Genomic DNA, 24,714 nt, shown 5'->3' with positions numbered 1-24,714 from the left:
TATTCAAATGCCTATAAGCTTGTAACAGAAAATGGCAGTAAATTTGCACAATTTACAGACTAATCCATCTTTAAAAATCTGTAAATTCAGATCTTTTTTAAGAAATTATGATGAAATTTTGAACATATTATCATAACACTATGAAGGTTCAGATGGCTGTATTTACGACCATCTCACTTGGTAATTTACAGACTAATTAGCATATTTCAGTCCCATTTTTAACAGCTTTAAGTAGAAACATCATAAAAACAGCTTAGAAAAATGGTAAGTAAGGCTTTATCATCATATGAAGTATTATTCTGATGGACATTTTCATTTGTCATTGTCGCATCAAGAAAAATCCAAGATGGCAACCAGGAAATCCAAAATAGCCACTATGACACAATTCAAAGAAATTATTAACAAAATATGGCTTGCAGCATATCAAATTAAAGAAAATTTTATACAGATTAGAATTATAATGTTTTTAAGTACGTTAACCTAATTAGCATACTAATTAGCATAATTAAGTTTAATTTAATGGCTTTAACTGGAAACATCATAAAAATAGCGAAAAAAAACCTGGGAGGTAAGGCTTTATCATGCAAAATATTATTCTGATGGAAATTATCATTTGTTATCATTACACTGAAAATTCTAAGAGAGCGACAAGGAAATTCAAAATGGCCACCACAACACAATTGAAAGAAATTATTAACAAAATATGGCTTGTAGCATATCAAATGAAAGGAAAGTTTGCACAGATTACAAATACAATTCAAGTACATTAAACTAAGTAGAATAATTAAGTTTCATTTTATAGGGTTTAAGTTGCCATGACAATTATCAGGTAGGTTTCTACCACTATTTTGTATAATGTTTTATTTTAAAGTCATTGTCGAGATTTCAAAAATTTCCAGAGACATCGTGGGCATTTTTTGTTCTCATGTAACACTCGACACTACTTGTTTTTCAAACAGAATAAACATTTACAACACCAAAAATTTATCGGGGTAGGTAGAAGAATGATTTAACTTGCCTTTGGTAACATTTATTTATCAGATATTTGTTTTTTGACCACATTTTCATACTTCTATGGATTGTAAAACAAACCCAATAAATTTTATCATAGGCAAGATAAGTTACTCTTTTACTTAACTGGATAAGTGGTTTGTGTGTTCTAACTCATTTAAAAGCGTTTTTACTTAAGTAAAAAACTTTTGATTTTTCCCATTCCTGTTCTCAGGTGGTTGAGTATTTTTCACTGAACTCAGTGTTTCTGAGCCAGGAGAAATAGCCTCAGAAGTGGGTTGGGGCATTCTCTAGTTGCCTGATCCATATGCCCTATAATATTCCTTTAAAACAAGCATGTCAAACTTGAATAACTGCTGAGAGGCATATGGTTGCATTTGTGTTGTCATGACAAGCAGACAATTGAAGTCATTAAATAAAATTATTGCAGAATAGTTTTGTTATAATATGGATTTGAATGACGCAGTCGTTTTTGTGCTTTGCAGCTGACCATTCCATTCAAATCCAGCACTACATCATCATCAGACTGAACCACTTTGCAGTTTTGGCCGCTATTCCTCAACTGCTTTTGTCAGTTAGTGAGTCTTCTGTCAAGAGCTGGTTAGGTAGCAATGGTGTCATCTGCCTATAAATGTTATCAAGTAACATACACCTTTCAGCCATCATTAACATCAATGAGACTGATTTTGATTGCATTGTGACATCATACACTATCCTCCACATGGAATCAGCCCTATCTCTTTCATCTCCCTTTTATCAGCATTCAAAATTCATCTCTCCTTCCAGTTTGTATATCATATGTGTATGAATGATTTTTTTTTTTAATTATTCACTTTGATAGTATAATAAAAATTAGACTTAAGTTTCATTTAAATTTATAGGGTTTTTCTTACACGGAATTACAAAAACATGAAATTTTGGTCATGCCTACCTCACAGACACATTCACACATCTTTTTTAGTTTTGAAATCGATAAAATGTAATGTATCATCTGTAATACAGACCTCGTGCTACCAAATCAGGTTGTCTCAAGATACTGGCTTCCTGACTTAAAATGTACCAAACATTGATGTTGTTTTTTCCTTTCCTTTTGCAAAACTCAATCATGTTCTGCAAAATCAAAAACAAAAATTTTACTTTATAAAACAACCATAAATATTTAAAACTAAACTAAAACTTAAAGCATAAAATCTTTTTCCAAAATTACTGGATTCGGCATTAAATAACCTGAAAAGGGTTGATATGCCGTAAAACAAACCAACCAAACTTTAATACAGAATTGCATACTTTTTTTTATTTTGTGTATAAATGTTGCATGTTTATTCAGTTCCAATTATAAAACTACAATTGGAGCCGTTAAATGATGAACTTACAGTATCTTTGATACGGGCAGTAAAGAGCCATGTGTTTAACATAATGCTTTAAAATAACCCAAAGAACTACTGTTCTCATCTTGAGTCTTATTTTCACGTTTCGGTCGATGTAACCTCCGACCTTCATTAGGTGTATCTTGCTGAACTTGGGAATCTTTCTGTCAAACTTTGCAGTCGGTACGGAATTTCAAATGGAACTCTTTATTTAATCCACAGAGATAGCATATTCTCATTCCATCAGGCATGACGGGGGTAGAAATCCTAAGTAATTCGCAATTGTATTTTGAGTGTCACCCACATTGAAGATTCAACCTCCAGAAGAGTGTAAGTTACAACTGAATTTTACTTATCACTTTATCCATTACGTGGCGGATTCTTGTAAAACAATAGACTGAGAATCCAAACAATACGAATAATCAATTTTGGGAATATTTACTAATCGCTGTCTAATATCTATGGAAAAAAATCAATGTTGCGGAGACAAAAGGTATTAAGTCTTACTCTGACTTCTAGAATTCCAAAAATTATAACTCAAACTTCAACTCCTTTTAAAGTCTATCAATATTCGGACTGTCTATTGATTCTTCGGAGATTAAACATCTGGTTCTGACTCCTTACAAAATCTCTGTCTCCTTATGACTTCAATTTCACAACCTGGGTTAAAATTTTATCAAAATCAAAGATTTCTGAATTTTTCCCTTTTCATAAAACTAAATTAGATTTAATATAGCCCACACTATATAAATTTAAAATTGCATCAAAACCAAAGATGCTTTAATATTCCTCTTTTCATAAAGCTAAATTAAACTAAATATAGCCCATACTATCCACTTTTATACCTAGCAGCTGTGTTCCGAAATGTATAATGATGTGTTAATTTGTTTCAAAAACATAAACACATTATATATGTAAAGATTAATAGTTCTTTTTTGTTCAAATAATTTCTTTTCTTTCATGTGATTCCTTCCTTTTGACAGATATTTCTATTACTTGCTGAAAGTCATGATGGCAAAGAGGTTTTAAAAAGAAATGACTACCTTCTCATACAAATGGAAGAAACAGTGAGGTAACTTTTACTGTTAGACTATGCTATTTATTAATATACTAAAGCTGAGTGAATCAACATTTGTTTTCATAAAGCTTTTTGGCTCTTGTCCATACTCTCTCCTCATGAAAAAACAAAAATAAAGAAAAATCTTCCGGAAGCGAATTTGAGTTTTTTTCAATACCTCTCTCCTTCCCCATATTAAGAATGGCTTTCTAAAATGTCACAAATGTTTGAATTTTTTTTTTTAATTATCTCCCTTGTCTTGTCTGGAGATGAACAATTTATCTATAAAATATGATTTTCATTTTTAAAAATAAAACTATTTAATAGTGATGGGATGATTCCAATATTTTTCCCCAATTCCAATACAATTATCGATTCTGGACTAAATTCCTGATTCCAATATAATTACCAATTCCAATTCTTTATAAATCTCTAAATTTTTAACCATAAAGTTATTTTTTCCCCGATTACCATAAAAACACATGTTAATTGTGCACATATTTTCTCAAACGTTTGTCGGGGTTGACCTATAGATTTTAGTTTTGCTGGTAGTTCAAAATAAATAAATATTTATTATTTCATTATTGCCAGCAGTGGAAGATTTTGTTTTAAACAAAATCAAATAAAAAAAAGATAATTAAAGGAATTGGAATTGTTTTTTGCATTGGAAAATATGCACAATTTTTTTTGATTCCGATAACCTCAAAAGTTCCGATTTTTCAGATTACAATTACGATTGATCGTCCCAACACTACTATTAAATCAATTTACATGAATTTGGTACATGATATTTTCTTTCCATAACAGGTATGTACATCATAAAGATTTTTCTTTACTTTTCATATTTTTGCTTTTTCATGGGATTATAAGTTATAGGCTTGCACCAACTTTTTCTAAATATTTTGATAACACAAAATACATGCTAAAATATTCCTTTTTTTCTGGGATTGTGCCATGTTTAAAAAATTCCATTTTAATTCTTTTAATTAGCCAGCCATAATTTGTATGTAACTGAACAAGTTGCCCTTCTCTTTATTTATTTATTTCTCTTACCTTTCTTATTGTATGTTGAGTCAACCATTCTCTAATATTTTAATGGTGCTTTATTTTGTCATCTAATTTACATAGTGTGTTCATATGCACATAAACACATGTAAATTAGATAGCAAAATAATAAGTTTCTTTAATTCTATCTTAGATATATGGATATTATCTTGCTATCTAAATGATATGTGTTTACAATGTGTACAAAGACACTATGCAAAGTAAATGGTAGAATAAGGCAAAAGAAGTAAAGATGTTTGTTATCATAGGTGTCTCATGGAGTGTCTAACGGCATCAGCAAATCATAAGATCTGCATACAATTCATAAGGCGCCCATTTTGCAAACTTAGAAAAGATCAGGCAGCTAAATTATCAATTCTAACGTCGGTTTTTAATGTAGGAAAAATCCTTTTCATCCCCAAAAGTTTTGTACTCTACATTAAAAAAATAAATACTTATTCTCTTTACCAAGACAATAATATAGCTATTAAAATGTAAAATTCCTTGTTTGTTTATTAAAACGTTTTATTAAAAAAAAAAGATGCACTCTACAGTAAAACATAAATCTTGTTGGCAAAAAAAAAAAAAAAAAAAAAAAACAACTTATGTGTGCTTACAGAATGTTGTGTGTTGACCGCTTGTTTTCCCCTTCTGCTGGGGTCCGGAAAACCCTAATTGATCCAATAAAACTTGTCTTTTACAGAAGTGAAAACATTGAAATTGTCGAGTTAGCAGAAAAATTTCTAAACCTTTTGAGGGATAATCCCACTTTTCCTCAGACTGAAAACATTTACAAAACACCAAAAAATCAAAGGTAAGAAAAAGAAAATGAATATGTATGATTATTATTCCTTAATTTCTTTTTATTATTTACTAACAAGTGGTAAGTGTAAATTTTTTTTATAGAAACTATAGATGCAAGGGAAAAAATTTGACTAGCTACAACCACTATATATAATTTTCCCCCCACTCTCTATATGTGCCTAAATCTAAATGCAGAACTACCCGTCTGGGGAACACTGTTCTGCTGGCTTGCTTCCTCGTTAAATACAACTTAGTAGCCTTCAAATCCAATGTAAACAAGTTCTTGTTTCGTTGTTCCCATAAATAATCAAATTCTCCCCAATTTATACCAACAAATTACCAACTTACATTCATTAACCCTTATCCTTGAGTGGCCCTTGGACCTTGATAAGTGGTGACGCCCAAGTAAAAAAAAAAAAAAAAAAAGACTATTTCATTAATATAGTAGATTAGTTTTAATTGTTTCTATTATCACTTGACTTTTTTTTTTTTTTCCTTTTTTTTTATTCGTCTAACAGATCTGCATCTTCCCAGCATCGCGATCACTCCAGCCGTTCACATAAATATAAAACCATCGTCTTTCAATTGAAAGGTCTTTTAGATAAAGTATGTATTTTTGTTTTATGTTTCGGTATTTTTTTAAAGGAAGATTAATGATTTATATCATCGGCATTATTCATACTACTGTTCTAATCTTAAATGTAATTCGCATAACATTTCGGACGATGTAACCTCTGGTCTTCTTCAAATACATTTTGTTGAACTCTAGAATCTGTATAAAAATGTAGAACTGAACATTTTATTTAATCTATGGAGTAGATTATTCTATGACTGCATAGAAATCTTAAGTAATTCTTAATTATATTCTTAGTATCCATACATCCAGTGCAGCCGTAATCAAATTCGATATAAATTCTCAAATTGGATGAACCAATTCCAAAGTTAGAAGAAGGTCAGAAATTACATCAGCTAAAATGTGAGAATTACAGTGATGAAAGTGTTCTGGGTGTTCAGATTTTAGAATATAGGAGCTATAACCAAAGGCTTCAAATTGAAAGAGAAATTGAAGAAAGCAGAAGACTTTAGGATCAAACAGACCTCTACAAAGTCAACTAAAATAACAATTCACCAACTTGCATACAAAATAAAAGAGAAAATGATGAAAACGCACAAAAACAATCAGAAATATGCTAGTTGAAAAAGTTTTTTGTTTAAGTCAAGACAAACACGTTTAGTATGAACAAAAGCTGCATCTTTTTCAAAAAATATAATTTAAAAGATTTTAACTATTTTATTTTAAATTTTTTGGAAGTTATTTTATAATTGCACCATAGAGCATTATATTAGATTATCTTTTTTAATTTGTGATATATCTACTGATTTCCTCAAAACAGTTTTGTCATTAAAATAATTTGTTTTTCTACAATTGAAATGCATATAAAATTACGATAATTTTAATCCTCGGTTGTTTTTATATTTTTGTTTAGCAATGATTAAAGAAGATTTCATTTTTTTTGTTTTCTTTTGCAGCATGACAGAGAGTTGTGTACGTGTCTTCTTGTCAAAGTAAAAGGTGTTGTGAGCATTATCTTTGATATGAATCGATCACGTTGCACTGTACGCACCTTACCCAAAGTGCAGTCGGAGGTAAATATATTTTCCTTGGGTGTGTAATAGTTTCTCTTGAAGGAGGCAGACGTGTTTCTTTCAGTGTATAAAGGGTGACAAAATTGTCCAATACAAGATTACTAGGCGTATTTCTTTACAAATTTACAGAATAAAAGTTTTCTAGAGCTATACATGTTTTCTTGATGAGCTGTTCTATAGTGCTCTTGTATTACAAGGTGATCTCTCTAAAATACTTCACCCATAGAATTTTTAATAAAGTTCACTTCCCTTCTGAAATTCAACTTATTTCATACAAGTAAGCTTCAGTCTTTGCTTGAATTGTCCACTAAGTTTCAATTATGAATGTCCAACAGTCTTTGTTTAATCACTGTTCTGTGATAAACAAACCTGGGTAAAATGTGAAAAACTTTCAATAACTCTGACATACTCCTGATTTTGGCTGTAATCGTCTCCTTCAGTTCATGAATATTCTGGAGATGAACATTGGACAGGAGGGAGAGGGGGGTCTGTTGAGTGTAAAGCCGATTCAGTATCACACTTCCTACTGATGAGCTATTTACTTCCTTGCCAAGAGGTTAGACACAAGTTAGTATGAGATGATCACCAAAGTAGGTTACATATTATTGATAAAAGAAAGACTGTTAAACATTTATGATTGAAACTTGGTGGGTAAGTCAAGTACAGACTGAATTAACAATTTCATGGGTAGCAGTTTTTGTCAGTCATCCTGTTTATTGAAGGTTGGATAGTTTGGTTAATTTAAAATAATTGTGAAGAGATTTAGAAGAGAGACCAACAAACGATTAAGGGAAAAAATCAAATATACAATAAATGTTATATATAAAAGTGGAAATGTATGTGTGTTTGCTTTTTGTGTATGTCTTCAAAAGGCTATTTTCCGGCGGATTCTAGAGGCCGTCGCTCATTTTAAAAACTTTTTATATCATGTCTAAATGATAATATCTATGACTTAACAATGGTAGTCGCCTCTATATTTAATTTGCCCGATTTTGAAACGTTAATTATTCAACATTTTCGGATCTACACGTGTTGCATTCGTTTTTCGATATTAAAAAGAAAGCGACACTCGATTTGAAATACTGGCCCACGGCCAGTGGTCTATAGAAAGCTATGTAACGTTTGGTCAATGTCGGCTTCGTCATATCAGATGGTTACTTTCATTTCGAAACAATACATTCCCCCTAATAAACAGGGAGCTGTTTTTTTCCAAAGTTAATCAAAAACAAATAAACCGGTTTACTGACCTCATTAAAAACTGTCCGGCAGAAAATGTTAACTGCTGACTAGCTATCGCGTACCATCGCCGCATGTGCATTAAGCTTTTTTGTATAAAAAAACAGACTCGCATTAAATAAAACACTGTCCCGCACTCAAAGTTCACGTCAAAAACGGGCACCTGTTGTTTTTTTTTTTTGTTGTTTTTTCACACTTTACTATTTTCCAACTCCGCGTCAAGGCTTTGTTTTTTTGTTTTTTTTTAAACAACCAACGATTTTTATTTTTATTTACCCAAAACCACACACACCTACAAACACCCGAGCAATAAAAGTGACTTTTATACTTAGCTAGTTAATTTTTTTTTGTATTTTTAAATAGTTTTAAATGATCTTTTTTTTCTCATTTATATAAATAAAATAGTAGATGTGTATGTGTGTCTCTCTCTGTTTGTGCATAAATATTTAACTGATAAACTCTTATACTGCTGATCATATAACATTGAAATTAATAGGAAATAGTGATCTATAATATAAAAGCGAAAATATGTGTGTGTGTGTTTGTATTTTTTTTTTGTATGTCCGCCAAAGGCTGGGAGGGGGGGGGGGCTCTTACAACTTTTTATATACTGTCTAGATTATAATATGTCTGATTTACGAAACGAGGTCGTCTGAATCTTTTATGTTACAAAATTTGTGCTGTGATTTCATTTTCTCTACTATAGTGTAATGTTTTACCTAGAAAACCACACATTCATGTTCGTTTAACTACCTGCTTTTTTGAACATTTAATATCACTTTTCCTCACTTCTCTGCCTGTGTAGCATCGTGGTAAGTTGTCAGGCTATTCGCCTCAAGGCTTTGGGTTCAAGTCTACCTCCCTATCAATTTTTTTTTACACCCAGGCAACGCCGGGCAACCCCGCTAGTTTATAATATAAATCTCACCTATCTGTTTAAATATATGTATGTTTAGATGGATGGATGTTTGTATGTCTGCCTAAAACTTTCGATGGAAGTGACGGATTTTCACAAGATCTGTATCATTTTGAAGCTCGACCCTTCGGACAACAAATATCGAAAAATTAGCTAAAAGCATTAATTTAACTGTCTTTTTTTACAGGGAGGGGTTGCTTTTTTCACTGATATTTTCGAAAGTCATCCGCTTTTCTCAATTGGCTTGCCTTAATTTAAACCTTCGCCACTTCCAGTTTGGCGACAGATGCAATGGCAAAGGCATCATTTTTTTTTTTTTTTTTTTTAAGTTCTTTTCCTCCTTTGCGGTATGGGTTGGGTTCGAGCCTGCCTGCCTGCCTATTACCTTTTTTTTTTTTTTTTTTGCACTCAACACATACTTCCAAACACCCAGGCATCCAGGCTAGTCTATAATATAAATTTCACCTGTCTGTTTAAATGTATGTATGTTTGTATGTCTGCCTAAAACTTTTGACAAAGGCGATAGATTTTCATGAGATCAGTATCATTTTGAAGTCGACCCTTCAGACAACAAATATCAAAAAATTAGGTAAAAACATTAATTCCTTCGCCTTCAACTGGGCACTTTTCTACAGGGAGGGGGTCACTTTTTTTGCTTTTCTATAGGGAGGGGAGCGATATTTTCTAAAGTCATCCCCTCTTGTTGATTGACTAGCCTTAATTTAAACCTTTGCCACTTCCGGTTTGGCAATGGACGCAACAGAAAAGACGTCACATTTTTTTTTTTTACGTTCTTTTCCTCGTTTGTGGTACGGGTTCCAGCTGGCCTGCCTACTACCACATTTTAAAAAATTTTTTTGATCAACACACATCTCCAAACACCCAAGCAATGCCGGGCACACAGGCTAGTCATACATCAAGGATGATTTATAACAAGTAAAATCTTTGTTTGGATAGATGAATAAAATGTACAGAAATATATTAGCAAGTTGAAATGCAAACTGTTTATTTCAACTTGCCGACATACTTTTACTTCTTTCTGCACATACCTAAATACAATTCATTTCTTTAAATCATTTAATAGTAAATCTTTCTTACCTATCCTTTGATAGCTACAATATAATACTCAATAAAGAATTGGCTTTGTAACAATAAATACGAAATCTGCATGTTTTAAAATATATTCAAGCATATTTTATGCCCCAACATGGTTGGGTGACTAGTCTGAAATATTGACTTTTCACAAAGTCTAACTCACAACAAAGATAGTTGCCAACATATAAAGAATCTGGTGGCCATCTTTGTTGGCTTTGACCTTGTGAAAAGTAAATATTTCAAATTAAATAAAGAGTGTTTAAAACTACTTGAAAACGCAAAAAAAAAATGAGGCAGATAGGTATAAAAGTCACTTTTTATAGTTACAGTGACATCTATTTATTTATTTGAATGTTTTATTCTTTTCATTTGACTTCTCTGCTAAATCCCCAATTGTTATTTTCTGTTTGAATATTTATAAAAGTATTCAAGGACAAATGAGGCAAAGAATTGTCTTGCAAGGTCAGATAGGGCAAAACATGTGAATCAAAATATAAGAAAAAGTGAGAAAAGTATGAATCACAAGATACATGACATCATTGGAAAAAAATGGAAATTTGTAAGTAATAAAAGTAATTGGGAGTGAGTCGAAAAATGCAGTCTTAAAAGTGAATAGTTAAATGGAGGTTCTTTCTTGCTCACCATGCTAACTTACAATATGAGAACTTGAATAAGAGAAGAAATTGTCAATTTGAATTAACAATGGTTGAGTTTATTTCATTTTTATCTCCTTACTATTTTAATACTAACAGTTTCTGTGCGAGAAGACTCCTCATCATATCGCATAGTCCAACTTCAAGAGTTTTCAATCCCACTTAATGAATTCCCAATCAGCCACAAGATTATTCAGCAGTGACACTCTCAAAGCTATTTTGTCCTTGTTGCAATGCTTCTCCTTACAATTCCTGGTTGCTACCTTTGTGAAACCATTCTGCTTGCATACTTTGCTCTGTTTATTAGTTTCCTGGTGCTTCCAAATCAGGTTGCTTGAAGATATCGGCTTCCTGACCTTTTTTTTATTTTCCTTTCTTTTTGCAAAACTCAATCATGTTCTGCAAAGCCAAAAACACAAACAACAATTTTCCTCTACAAAGCAGCTAAACCAAAACCAAACACCATTAAAAAATATTAGAAACTATTGAGAACTTGAAACATAAAAGCTTTTATCACAATGACTGGATTTGACATTAAATAACCACAAAAGAGTTGATATGCCATAAAACAACCAAACAAAACAAGTTCAGCTAAGACTCTCCTTCAGCTTGTTCAAGTATCTTTTATTTTAAAGGCTCCATTGTAGTCCGCAATACAACAGCTGCTTTGGAATACAGTGTTTATCCATTCATAGCCCGACAATTATTTTGTTAATAGCTATGTGTATACCCCCCCCCGACAAACCCAAAAAGCAGCAAAGTCCCACCCCTACAAAGATCCCTAGATGTAAGAAAGCCTTCTACTCTAATAGTTTCTTCCCCAGAACTGCTAGACTCTAGAATTCCCTTCCAGTTTCCTGCTTTCCTAATTGTACTGACATGAACAAGTTCAAGTGTAATGTGAATAGACATCTTGCTGCTCAATTCCTTACATAGCATTTCTGCAACTCATGTCCCTGATAGTAGCTCCCTACATCAAAGTGGCACTGTGCCTTGTTTGGGGTGAAAATATAATTAAAAAAAAAAAAATTTGGAGAAAATATATTCGGATAGTAAAGCTATTGAGATTATTCAGACGTTTTGTTATGTAGGTGATATCATTGGAACACAGAGTGGAGCAGATGCTAGTGTGATTGAAACAATTCGGAGTGGATAGAGTAAGTTCAGAGAGCATCTGCCATTACTAACCAGCAGTGTTATCACTGTCAAACAAAGAAAAAATCTATCAGGTCAATGAGAGCTGAGCATGTTTTGCATGGAGAGAAATGATATGACTGACATGTAATGTAAGTTTTAAAGACACTGTTTTCTTTTTATGGAAATCGTTCCAGACAATGCATAAAGCCACTTGATGTAAGGAGTTAATAAAAAATACTACTTCAAGGTCAAAAACTTACCAACGATAAGTGTTAGATGGAACAGATTCTGATCCACTTATATTTGATGATCTCAGAGGAAGATTTAATTTGGACAGTATAGGGAGATGTTTGCAGAACGAGAGTGTTCGATAGTATAGCCATGTTGAAAGAATGGATGAAAGTTTTTGGGTTCATAGATGTAGAATCATTGAGGTTGCAGGGTTGGTAAACAAGGAAAAGCTAAAGAAAACATGGGAGGAGGTGGTAAGAATGGACAAAAGAAAGAGGGATAAATAAAGCCCTAGCCAGAGATAAATTAGTTTACAAGTCAATTTCTAAAATGTAAAACTGATGTTAAACTGTAATGATGATGATTCCAATGTTGGTCATTTTGTCCTGTCAACGGATTTTTTTTTATTATTCAGTTTTCACCCCAAACAAGGTACAGTGCCACTTGGAAGTAGGGGGCTACTATCGGGGACATAAGTGGTAGGGACATGATGAAGAGAGATTAGCAGCAAGATGTCTGTTCACATTGCATTTAAACTTCTACATGTCAGTACAGTTGGGAAAGCAGAATCTCTGAAGGGAGTAACAAATTCTAGCAGTTATGGGGAAGAAACTATTGGAGTAAAAGGCTTTCTTATACCTAGGGATCTCTACTGTCTAGGGGAAGGATTTAGCTGCTTGTCAGATTTATCAGAGGTATTCATGTCGAGGGGGTACAAGTGCTTGTAGTTCGTCAGCGCATTCACCATTAAAATACTTGTAGAACAGGCAGAGGGATGCAACGTTTCGTCAATGGGACAGAGGCTGAAGCTTAGATAACAGTTCAGGACCTATCAGGTTGGCGACTCTCTTTTGAACCCTATCCAAGAGGAAGAGACTAGTAGCAGATGCACCAGCCCAAATGTGACAACAATACTCTATATGCGAATGATAGCCTTATAGAGGTACAGGATATTTTCAGGCGTAAGTAGCTTTCTAGCATGGTAGAGAGAGCCCACCTTCTTCGCAGCAGCCTTAGCAATGCTCTCAATGTATCTATTCCAACTCATGTTCCCTGTGAACGTTAGGCTGAGGAGTTTAAAAGAAGTACTTTCAGGTAATGTGTTTTTGGCCATTGCTATTGGTGGTAGAGAAGGTTTATTGTAATTGTTGAAGGAAACAAGCTTAGTCTTGGCAGCATTGAATGTGACTATCCATTTTTGTCCTCATTCCACTACAGATTGGAGGTCTTTCTCTAGTGTTTCTGACATTTCCTTATATATGTGTTGATTTGTTTTCCTGTCCTGCCTGTTATAGAACGTGGTGTCATCAGCAAATATACCCATCTCAGAGACAATTTTATCTAGGAGGCCATTTATGAATATCAGGAATAATAAAGGTCTAAGGATAGACCTCTGAGGTACTCCCACATTTATATCATATTGTTTAGATGTACGACCGTCGAGGACAACTTGGATTTTTCTCTTACTTAAGGATTTAATTGCGTTATGTATTCTTCCAGTGATACCATATGATCTGATTTTCCTAAGAAGACCATCGTGCCATACCCGGTCAAAAGCCTTAGATCTATCTAAGGCTACCACTCTACCCTCCCCTGCTTTGTCCAGTGAATGGTATATACGTTCAGAGATTACAGTTAGGATATCTGCTGCGGAATGGGATTGCCTAAATCCATATTGTTAGTAGGTCAGAAGTTTAGCAGGTATAAGGTGATGGACTAGAGCTTGGTTAATTATGGTCTCAAATATTTTGCCGAAAAGCAGGAGGAGGCTAATGGGGTGATAATTTAATGGGCGAGTTCTTTTGCCAGAATTCTTGAAAACTGGTACCACAGAAGCAGTTTTCCAGCAGTCAGAAAAGCAAGATTCGTTAAGGGTTCGGTTTAATGGAAATGTTCCAGATGCTTTCTATAAACAGTCATACGTTCAGTTTATTGTTTAATATGAAACCATGCTTTATATCAAACATGTAGGAAAAACAAATGTATAAATATTCAAGACAATGTCTGAAATGTTAAAAAAATGACTTCCAGTCTGTAGTACCAGTCCTGGATATGACCTTAAACTATATCCGATGGTGAGGAGCCAGCTTGCTTTGGGGAGTGTGGAGCCACCCTTTAATTGCTATTGCTCCCAGGTCCACTCTGACCCGGAGTGGTAATACCTGTTAGGATCCCCACTATGGGTTAAATAGAAACCGACTTTAAAAAAAAACAAAAAAACAAATATATTCTATTAAAAAAATTTTCTTCAAAATCACTGGATTCAGTATTAAATAACCTGAAAAGGGTTGATATGCCGTAAAACAAAAACAACCAACCAATCCAGTCTGTAGTGGAATGAGGACGTAAATGGATGTGAAGTGTTGAAATTAAAGTTTTCCTTTGAACTGCCGAATACCGTTAAATGTTCGTGCAAAAAAAAAAAAAAGGAAAGTTTTTCTTCAGCTTGCAATGTTCTTGGCACACACAAAAACAACTTTTTCTTTTTGTGTTTCGTCGTTTGTAAAAAATCTATCTATCTTTCTTTCTTCCCACTGACACGCGAATTAACCATTCGTCAAACGACTCTGAGTAAACAAAAAAATGTTCTTGCCAATGAAAGAAATACCGGCTTTTTATATACCAAAATCCGACCACGTCTTAGTTTGCATATGTCACCTTTTTGTTTCCTATCAGTAAAGTTTCGAGTGTCGGTGACTTTTTACAATATGCCCACCCCCGTCCCCACCCCCCGGGACGCTGGTTTCCATGACTGTTGTCACAGGAAGATAACATTTAATGCTACTAAGGTCTTTCTTTCTACAATTACAAAAAAAACAAAAAACGTTCCAGCCACCGATTGCCATTGATAATAAAACTTTAGCTGAGAGTTCATCATTCAAACTCTTCAACCTAACAATCACAAGTGACATGAATTGGAACAAATACAAAGAAGACGTTGCCAAGGTTACTGCAAAGACGCACTAGAAAAATACTCACATCTGATACTATCCTATATCTCTACAAAGTCACCATTCGCTCATGCACGGAGTATTGTTGCCACAATATGGTTTGTGCAGTTTTCCTCTATTGGACAGTGTCTAAAAAAAAAAACATGAAAAGTTTCCAATCTAATAGGTACCACATTGGGATGGGTTAGATCTTGTTAGACAATGTTGTATCCCTGCGCTTGGTAAACAAGTACTTAGAATGTGCACTGACGAACTTGTAGCACTGCTGCCTCCTCAACATAAATACTAGTGTTGGCACAATTAATCTAGAATCGGAACTTTTGGGGGTGTTTTTTTTTGTTTTTTTTTTTACATGAAGGTTACCACTTATCAAGACCCAGAAGCCACTCAGGGATAAGGGTATCGGAATCAGTTTCAGAAAAATGTGTGCTTATTTTCCGATGCCAAAAATGATACCTTTAATTATCTTGTTTTGTTTGAAGCAAAATCTTCCACTGCTAGTAGTAATAATAAAATAAATATTTATTGATTTTAAAATACCAGTAAAGCTAAAATCTATAGATCACCCCTATCGGTGTGTTTTACGTTTGAGAAAATATATGCACATTTAACGTGTTCTTACAGTAATCATGGAAAAAATAACAACCTTATCTCCTATATAATAAACAGACTGCAGAAATTCCCCTCTGAATCAAAGTATTGTAGGTTTGCATTAACAGACGTCACATACAAATTCAATACATTTACCCTAATATCTTATGTAGCTTTCAAACACCATTTTAGACACATTCAGTCGTGATAATAAAATGCTACATTGCATCTAACGAGCAAGTAAATAATGGGCAATCAACAATTCCCCCGCTAACCAACAATCACAAGGTTGCTTGCTCAGCAACCGACAAGGCTAATATGCTTGCCAGCCGGTTTGCCTCGAACTCCACACTGGACCCTACCAACCACCCCCTGCCTGACTTTCCTTTGCGGACAGACGCCACGCTAGACGATCTAAAAATCACCCCTGCTCAGGTACACGCTATCATAAAAAATCTTGACACTTCAAAAGCATATGGACCCGATCTCATCCCAGCTGTGCTATTAAAAAAGTGCTCAGCCGAAGTAGCTCCAGTTCTCTCCAAACTCTACAACAAATGCCATAATGAATCATGCTTTCCGGGCTGTTGGAAAACTGCTTCTGTGATACCAATATTCAAGAATTCTGGCGAAAGAACTGACTTATCAAATTATCGCCCCATTAGCCTCCTCCCACTTTTTGCCAAAATATTTGAGACCATAATTAACCATGCTCTAGTCCGGCACCTTACAGATGCTAAACTTCTGACTGACAAACAATATGGATTTAGACAAGCCCGTTCCACAGCTGACATCCTCACTGTAATCTCTGAACGTATATACCATTCAGTGGACAAAACGGGGGAGGGCAGAGCGGTAGCTCTAGATATATCTAAGGCTTTTGACAGGGTATGGCACAAGGGTCTCCTCAGGAAAATTAAATCATACGATATCACTGGTAGAATACTTAATATAATTAAATCCTTCTTAGATAAGAAAAATCCAGGTTGTCCTCGATGATCGTACATCTAAACAGTGTGATATAAATGCGGGAATACCTCAGGGGTCTATCCTTGGACCTCTATTGTTCCTAATATTTATTAATGACCTCCCCGACAAAACTGTCTCTGAGATGGGTATATATGCTGATGACACTACACTTTATGACAGGAAAACAAATGAACACATATCTAAAGAAATGGCAAAAACACTAGAGGATGACCTCCAATCTGTAGTGGAATGGGGACATAAATGCATGGTCACATTCAAATACAAGAAACCTTCTCTGCCACCAATAGCAATGGCCAGTGACTCCCTGTCTGAGATTACATCTTTCAAACTGCTTGGCCTAATGTTCACAGGAAACATGAGTTGGAACAATTACATTGAAAACATTGCCAGGGCCGCTGCGAAAAAGGTAGGCTCTCTCTACCATGCTAGAAAATTACTGACACCTGAAAGTATCCTGTACCTCTATAAGGCCACCATTCGCCCATGTATGGAGTATTGCTGTCACATTTGGGCTGGTGCATCTGCTACTAGTCTCTCGCTCCTAGACAAGGTTCAAAAAAGAGTCGCCAATCTGATAGGCCCTGAACTGGCATCTAAGCTTCAGCCTCTGTCCCATTGACGAAACATTGCATCCCTCTGCCTGTTCTACAAGTATTTTAATGGTGAATGCTCTGACAAACTGCAGACACTTGTGCCCCCACGACGCAGACACCCTCGACAAACCCGACAGGCAGCTAAATCCCACCCCCACACAGTAGAGATCCCTAGATGTAAAAGATTTTTCTACTCCAGTAGTTTCTTCCCCAGAACCGCTAGACTCTGGAATTCCATTCCAGGTTCCTGCTTCCCTAACTGTACTGACATGCAGAAGTTCAAGTGCAACGTGAACCAACATCTTGCTGCCCAAATCCCAACATAGTGCCCAAATCCCAACATAGTAGCCCCTGATAGTAGCCCCCTACACCAAAGTGGCAATGCGCCTTGTTTGGGGTGAAAATGTAATTAAAAAAAAACAAAAAACACCATCACAAACATTAAACATGGTATCATATTTTTTTTCCTCGACATAGGTCATTACAGACATGTAAGACAAATAAACACAAGAAAAAAAAAATATTTAAACAAACATTAAATAACCCATTTACTCGCTTTCATTTGAAAGATGGTTTGCCACTACAAGATTCTATGGTGACGACAATTACATATACGATTTGCTTTCTTCGTAATCATTTGTAGTCGTAGATGTCGTCTTCCTCAAAACATTAACAACATTGAGTTTTTTTTTATCATTAAGCATAATGCATGTACATTGGTATATTTTTTTTTTTGTTTTTTTTATCATTATGCCAACAAAATATTAGAAGTTTACTGAAGAATATCAACTAAATTGAAGTGGTTGCCCCCCCCCCATTTTTTTTTTTTAATTATTATGCCGAAAAAAATTCACCGAAGTTTACAAATGTTGAATAACCCATTTACTCCCTTTCTTTTGAAAAATGGTTTGCCACTAAAAATTTTGTTCCCCTTCTCAGGTGCAGACCTCAATTTGAGATGAACTGAAAGCAGGAACTTAGTAATAAACGCTATTGATAAATTCAACACGTTTATTAGAATAAAGATAAATGTAGTAAAATTGTTTTTTTTACTAAAATAGTGTCTTATTTTTATTCATTTTTTATTTATTCAATTTTCACCCCAAACAAGGCACAGTGCCACTTTGAAGCAGGGAGCTACTATCAGAGACTTAATTAGCAGGGTCATTATGAAGGAAGATGAGTAGAAAGATGTTTGTTAACATTACACTTGAACTTCTGCATATCAGTGCAGTTGGGAAAGCAGAATCCCGGAAGGGAGTTCCAAAGACCCGCAGTTCTGGGGAAAAAACTATTGGAGTAAAAGGCTTTCTTGAACCTAGGGATCTCTACTGTAAATGGATGAGATTTAGTAGCTTGTCAGGTCTGTTGGGGGTAGTTACATCGGGGAGGTACAAGTGTTTGCAGTTCGTCAGAGCATTCACCATTAAAATATTTTTAGAACAGGCAGAGGGATGCAACATCTCGTCGATGGGACAGAGGCTGAAGCCTAGATGACAGTTCAGGACCTATCAGGTTGGCGACTCTCTTTTGAACCCTGTCCAGGAGCTAGCTGAATGTTGAATCAAGGTAGTTTTTTTATATAATATTGGCTGGAAAATGTTAGGGACGACTAGAAACCAACACCTGTCTTCATTTCTTTAGACTGACTTTGTTTGGTTTTCATGTATTGGTATTTTGTGAAGAACAACTAGAATTAAGTAGCGAATTTTATTTTCAGCAGCAACTTGTAGAAAAATATAGATAGATAGTTTTAAAAATACTGAGAGAGATGCACTCACAGTCTTTAAGACATGCATCTAGAAGGAAAACTTTGATGGAAAATCTGATGTCTGCTCTGTCTTGTACCAGCCATTGCACCAAGTGAGATTAGCAAAAGATTAGAAAGTGTGGATGGTTTTACACAAAACCCTCACCACTATTAACAAATCAGATATATGTGTGTGTATATATATATATATATATATATATATATGTAGATATCCAAACAATTTAGTTGTGGTGAACCTCATACATCGAAATTGATGGATGTATCATCATAGATAGATATGTCTAATAGGTTACATATAAGAATATAATATAAATTACTCGAGGCTTATACCTGATCATGGCTGATGGAGCAAGAACAATCTAAGTCTTTGGATTAAATAAAAGATTTAATTCAAAATTCCTTACAGATTCTCAAATTCAACAAGACACATCTGAAAAATGTCGGAGGTACTTTGGCCGAAATGTGAGAATAATATCCAAGATAAGAACAGTAGTCCGAATAATCCAACTTCGTCATTAATTTAAATTGTTTGGATTATCTCAATATATATAATGTTCTCATCTTGTTATTTTCAATGTTTCAGCTGATGTAACATTACACATTCTTCACTTGTATCTGGTTAAACTCAAGATTGTGCACAGAATTTCAAACAAAATCATAGCCTCAAACCTCATTACTATTTTAACTTTATTTTCTGTAGACTTTGGCTGAAGCAATTGCAAAATCTCAGACGATGTTGGCACAACAAGTTGTAAAAAATGAATTTGGAGAAGAAGTAAGTTTTCATCTATAATTGCATTTGTATATTTATGGAAAGAATGAACTTCATTTATTTTTTTTAACAATTCAAACTTGCCTTTCATTTTAAATTTTACTGTTAATCTCTGTATTAACAAAATAGTATGTCCACTTATGTGAATGATTCTCGTCTTTATGTAATTTATGCATTTTCTTTTTATTAATTATTAATCAGTTATTAAAATAAAAAAAAGAATGCAATAGCATAAAGTACCAAAATTAACTTTTTAAAAATCCTGAAATAATGCATTTCCATTTCTTCGTAAACAAGTCAGCCATTTTATTCTTTTGTCAAAAAAGAATGAATTACTTTGAACTTTAAAAATCTGAAAAGAATTTGGAATCATTTAAACTCGCGAATAGAAGTCATTTAAACCGGCTTTAAATTTTGAGCAAATCCTTTTGGCTTAAAAGATGTTTTAATGCTATTTATATCTAATAGTTTTATAAAGATTAAAAAATTAGCTTTACAAAATGAGTTCTAGTTTTATTGGTTCATTTAATGATTATATAATATAATGATCACATTTGATTTCAAAACCAATTTTTCTTTTTTTTTTTCCAAAACAAATTAATTCGGTAAAATAAATACAAAAACAGTGTAGTTTAGAAAAAAAAAAAAGTAAAACAAAATTGAAGTAAAAAACAAAAAAATACTTCCAGATATCACCGGATATATACAGCAACTCTATAATAAAAATATAAATTGATACTCTCAAATTAAACTATATTTTAAATCTAATGGTTTTGTTTTTACATTTTCTTATTTCATTAAATATTTACCTCTTCATTATTTATGATAGAAATTTTATTAAAAGTAATTATCTTCATATTAAATGAATCTGTTAAACCTGACATAGTGAGACAAAGGAAAGAAAGCAGCAACCTTAGTTGAAGTCAGTGTCAACCAGTGCTAAATAATTGCACTTAAAGAGATAGTTAGAATCTTAAAAAGATTTCTCAGTTGGGGTCTTTGAAATCGGAGGTGAATGTCTAACATCTGGTAGAATACCCCATCCCCAACAAATACATTAGTCATTAAACATCAATTATGTGAGATTCTTTTTATTTCAATTTCTCATAATCCATTAAACTTAAACTTTAAATTTTAAACATTTTTTAGAATTGAAATCATGTAATAGATTTTCATTAAAAAATGGAATAATGATTCTAGACATATGGTTTAGTAGCATTACATTTTGATTGTAATCTTTGTAAGAGGACATAAAATGGCGCAAAACTGGTTTGTTGAGAAAATTTATTTTACCCATCCTGGAACAAATAGTCTTCTAGTTATTTATAGAATTAAGAGTTTAAAAGTATTTATTCGGCTTATGAAGAAATGAAACAAAGTAAAAAGAATCGTGGACAATGCTGGGTAGGTACACTTGATTATAAATATCTTCAATGACAATTGTATTTTAGTGTTTGTTTTTGTTTTTTTTACTTTTTAAATTTATGTAAAGATTGTTATATAAAAACTGTCGAACTAAGATAAGCAAATAATTGTTTTGATTTTCTATACCAAAATGATCTCTCAGCTAAATCTAATTCAATCTTTTTCAGGTATTAATATCTTTTGGAAATGATAAGTTTGATGGAAGCTATGATGGCCCAGATTATTTGGATGAAGTGGATAGTCCACAAGTTGACAACCAAGCAATGTGCCGTAATGAAGATTTAAGCCAGTCTTCATCCTCATCTTTGGGGAATTGGTTTCACAAAGCAACCAGTTTCTTGACCAGTGGATTTTGGTGATGATTCAAAAACATTAAATACATATCAGCATTAATTCACACACACACATACATCTTTTCAAAAGTTTTTTGATGTGAAGTTTATTTTTCATGTAAAATAAAATAATGTCATGATAAAAGACCTTTGAAATTATTTGGATTAATCTGACTACTATTCTCAACTTGGTTGTTACTTTCACATTTCAACTGATCAAACTTGTGACATACCAAAAAAAAACAAAAAAAAAACATTGATTAATAATCAGTTCTAAATGACAGTCTTCTGAAAGTATAAGGTTCATACTAGCAATAAGAAATTAATTAAAACTGCTATCCAGTCATGGCTGACAGAATGAGAACAATTCACTCCTATGAATTAAATAAAGTTCAGATTTAATTCCCGTGTAAGTTCCCGAATTTGACACAAAGATTCCTAAGTTCAAAAAGATGCAATTCTTGTCCCAAATTTTCCCCCATACTAAAACATATGTAAATTGATCAAGTAGTTTTATTTTTATAAAGAAAATCATTTCTAAATGATTAATGGGAATTTATAGACATTATGACATTAATCTTGCAAGTTTGAATTATGTTCAGTTTTCTCTTTGCTTTTTTTTTTTAGATTGATTTCAAAATGATAGATAGCCATTCTTCAGTTTTCTTTGGTTTCGTTTTTATCGAAATAAAACAACTTGATTAATTTAAGTGGTTTTTGGAATGTGATATTTTCATTTTATCATAAGTACATAGATCATACAAATTTTTCTTTTGTTTTTTTAGCATAGAGGGGAATTCTGGACAAGTCCAAAGATACACCTGAAGAAAGTTTCAGATTATATTGGTAAAAATGTTAATATAACTACTAAGAATCCGAATAATCCAAATTATCACTCTTCATTACAAAAATATCAAGACATTTTCTAAAACTGCACACATTGTACAATATCATGTATTTTTAATAAATTTAAAGAAAATTTTTAGCTTAATTATTTAAATTTGCATTTTCAAGAAAATCTTTTGTACTTCTGTATTATACAAATGAAAAAAAAAAAGATTCAATTTTAAGTAAAACAAATGGTACCTACATAATTGTCATGTTGCAAATAGTAACATATCTGAAAATTATGGAAAACGATAAGGTAGAAAATTAATTATTAATGAAAAACTGTTTTTGATAAAATTAATATGAGGAGTAAATTTTGTCTGACACTTTGAATTACGGTCGTCACGTGACGCAAGCAACAGAACTTAATTATCTCCCCTGTCAACTGATCTCTTTTTAGTAAGCGTAACATGATTTTGTTTCTGTTCAAATTTCTTTTTTCATTAATAATCATTTTTCTACCTATTCTCCAAGCTGAACTTCATTTTGATATTTTTTTATAACTACAACTTGATCCTGAATTTCATTATTATCCAATCATTGTGGCTTCCATTGCAGAGGATTTCCAAGTTAATTGTAATTTTTGAAGTACTGCTCATTGGATAAAAATTTAGAAGCATTCAATACAGTAATGACTGAAACTGCAATCAACATCCTTAGAAAATACAATCCTGGGTCACAGATAGTGAAATATCATCTATTTCAAAGTTGTGGTTAAATTCTCAGAAGCCAAAAATATTCTATTTAAATCCTCCTTTGCACATCAATGTTTTGCATTTTTCAGAAACCACCGTATGCAAAAATGTAAAATATTGCATTCCTTGTAATAATTAGATTTTTTACATAAATGATCTCTGAAAAATGCAGAACACCAAAGTGCAAAGGAGTGTCGATAAACTGATCAACATTTCTGCTTTATGGAAGATGGACGCCATTTTTTTTTTTTTTTTTTTTTTACTAGTAAACGTTAATACATCTTGGATACAAGTAAATTGGGCTATAAATTACTGATTTTAATTTTTTTTTTTTTTTTAAATAGTATTATTTAAAACTAAGTTGTTTTTTGAGTATCCATTTTTTAATCAGATCTTCCCTTTCAAACATTTGACTTGGAATCATTAAACAACCTCAAGTAAATCTAGTCTATCTGAATTTTAAAAAATCAAATTAAAAAAAACTACAAGACTCAAAAATATTGTGCAGCCTTTCTAACAAAACAGCTAAAAAAATTTTTCCAAAATCAATCTCCATTTTCAGTTCAATAGCCAATGTACTCAATATACTGTTTCTCTTTAATGTTGAAAAATATCAAGTATTTATAGATACTAGCGGGATGTGTTTTTCACAGCGGACTCTTTCATATGTAATATATTGATGTCTGCATTCTATGGATATTCAGTGTAAATGGAGACTCTCTGATATTATTGTAGCTCTTTTGTTAAAACTGCAAAAGTATTTATCTAAGCTAGCAGGGACGGCCATCATAGTCCAATCATAAAATACACTTAAATATGATATTTTAATTTATACAGATTTCGTATATATTATTGTAGTCAATTTTCTATTGATTCTTATATATTAGAAAGTTGTGATTTAAAAAAAAAAAAAAATATCCATATGACTTGGGTACATCAGCCGGAATCGAAACCAGAACCAAAACCCATGAAAAAAAAAATATATATGTATATATAACTTTAATTCTTTCAGCTATAATCGAAACCGAAATTAAAATTTATGAAGAATTCTTGGGAAAATCATAAAAAAAAAAATGGATGACTTAATAATAAATAATTTTACGAAGAATTCTTCATAAGTTTCGATTATAGCTGATGGCACTGAAGAATTCTTCGTAAAATTATTTATTACAAGAAATGGAAGGTCATCTATATATATAAAAGCGAAAATGTATGTATCTATGTATGTACACTTTTCTTCGATGTCCACAAAAGGCTTCTTTCAGAGAAGCGCTCACTCGCTTCGCAACATCTTAAAACTTTTTATATCATCCATAAATTGTAATATCTCACACTTAACCACGGAGCTCGCCTGTCTATTTAATTTTATTGACTTTCAAACGTTAATTATTCAACATTTCCCACATCGGCACGCATTACATTTGGTTTTCGGTATAAAAAAAAAAGCGAAACTCGACTCTAATCACCGGCCCAGAGCCAGTGGTCTTTAGAGAGCTAAGTAACACTTG

The 24,714-nt window shown here is 32.9% G+C and overlaps 1 protein-coding gene across 5 annotated transcripts in view; it reads left to right on the top strand.

Moving 5' to 3' along the window:
* Positions 1–22,333, top strand: part of LOC145259211 (armadillo repeat-containing protein 1-like) — a 65,381-nt gene extending 43,048 nt beyond the window's left edge. For all 5 annotated transcript variants that reach the window (XM_080117049.1, XM_080117076.1, XM_080117063.1 and 2 more), the window contains exons 3-8: positions 3,362–3,450; positions 5,183–5,293; positions 5,802–5,889; positions 6,814–6,930; positions 19,795–19,869; positions 21,459–22,333. In XM_080117049.1, coding sequence (XP_079973175.1) covers positions 3,362–3,450; positions 5,183–5,293; positions 5,802–5,889; positions 6,814–6,930; positions 19,795–19,869; positions 21,459–21,650 — 672 coding nt within the window. In that variant the 3' untranslated portion in view covers positions 21,651–22,333. The remainder of the gene's footprint in view (positions 1–3,361; positions 3,451–5,182; positions 5,294–5,801; positions 5,890–6,813; positions 6,931–19,794; positions 19,870–21,458) is intronic.
* The last annotated feature ends 2,381 nt before the right edge of the window (positions 22,334–24,714 follow it).

Source organism: Euprymna scolopes, chromosome 3 (genome assembly GCF_053919585.1).
Source record: "Euprymna scolopes isolate OS-2025 chromosome 3, ASM5391958v1, whole genome shotgun sequence".
Classification (NCBI taxonomy): domain Eukaryota; kingdom Metazoa; phylum Mollusca; class Cephalopoda; order Sepiida; family Sepiolidae; genus Euprymna; species Euprymna scolopes.
The sequence above is the reverse complement of the archived record's forward strand: the minus strand, read 5'-3'. Positions and strand labels throughout refer to the sequence as shown.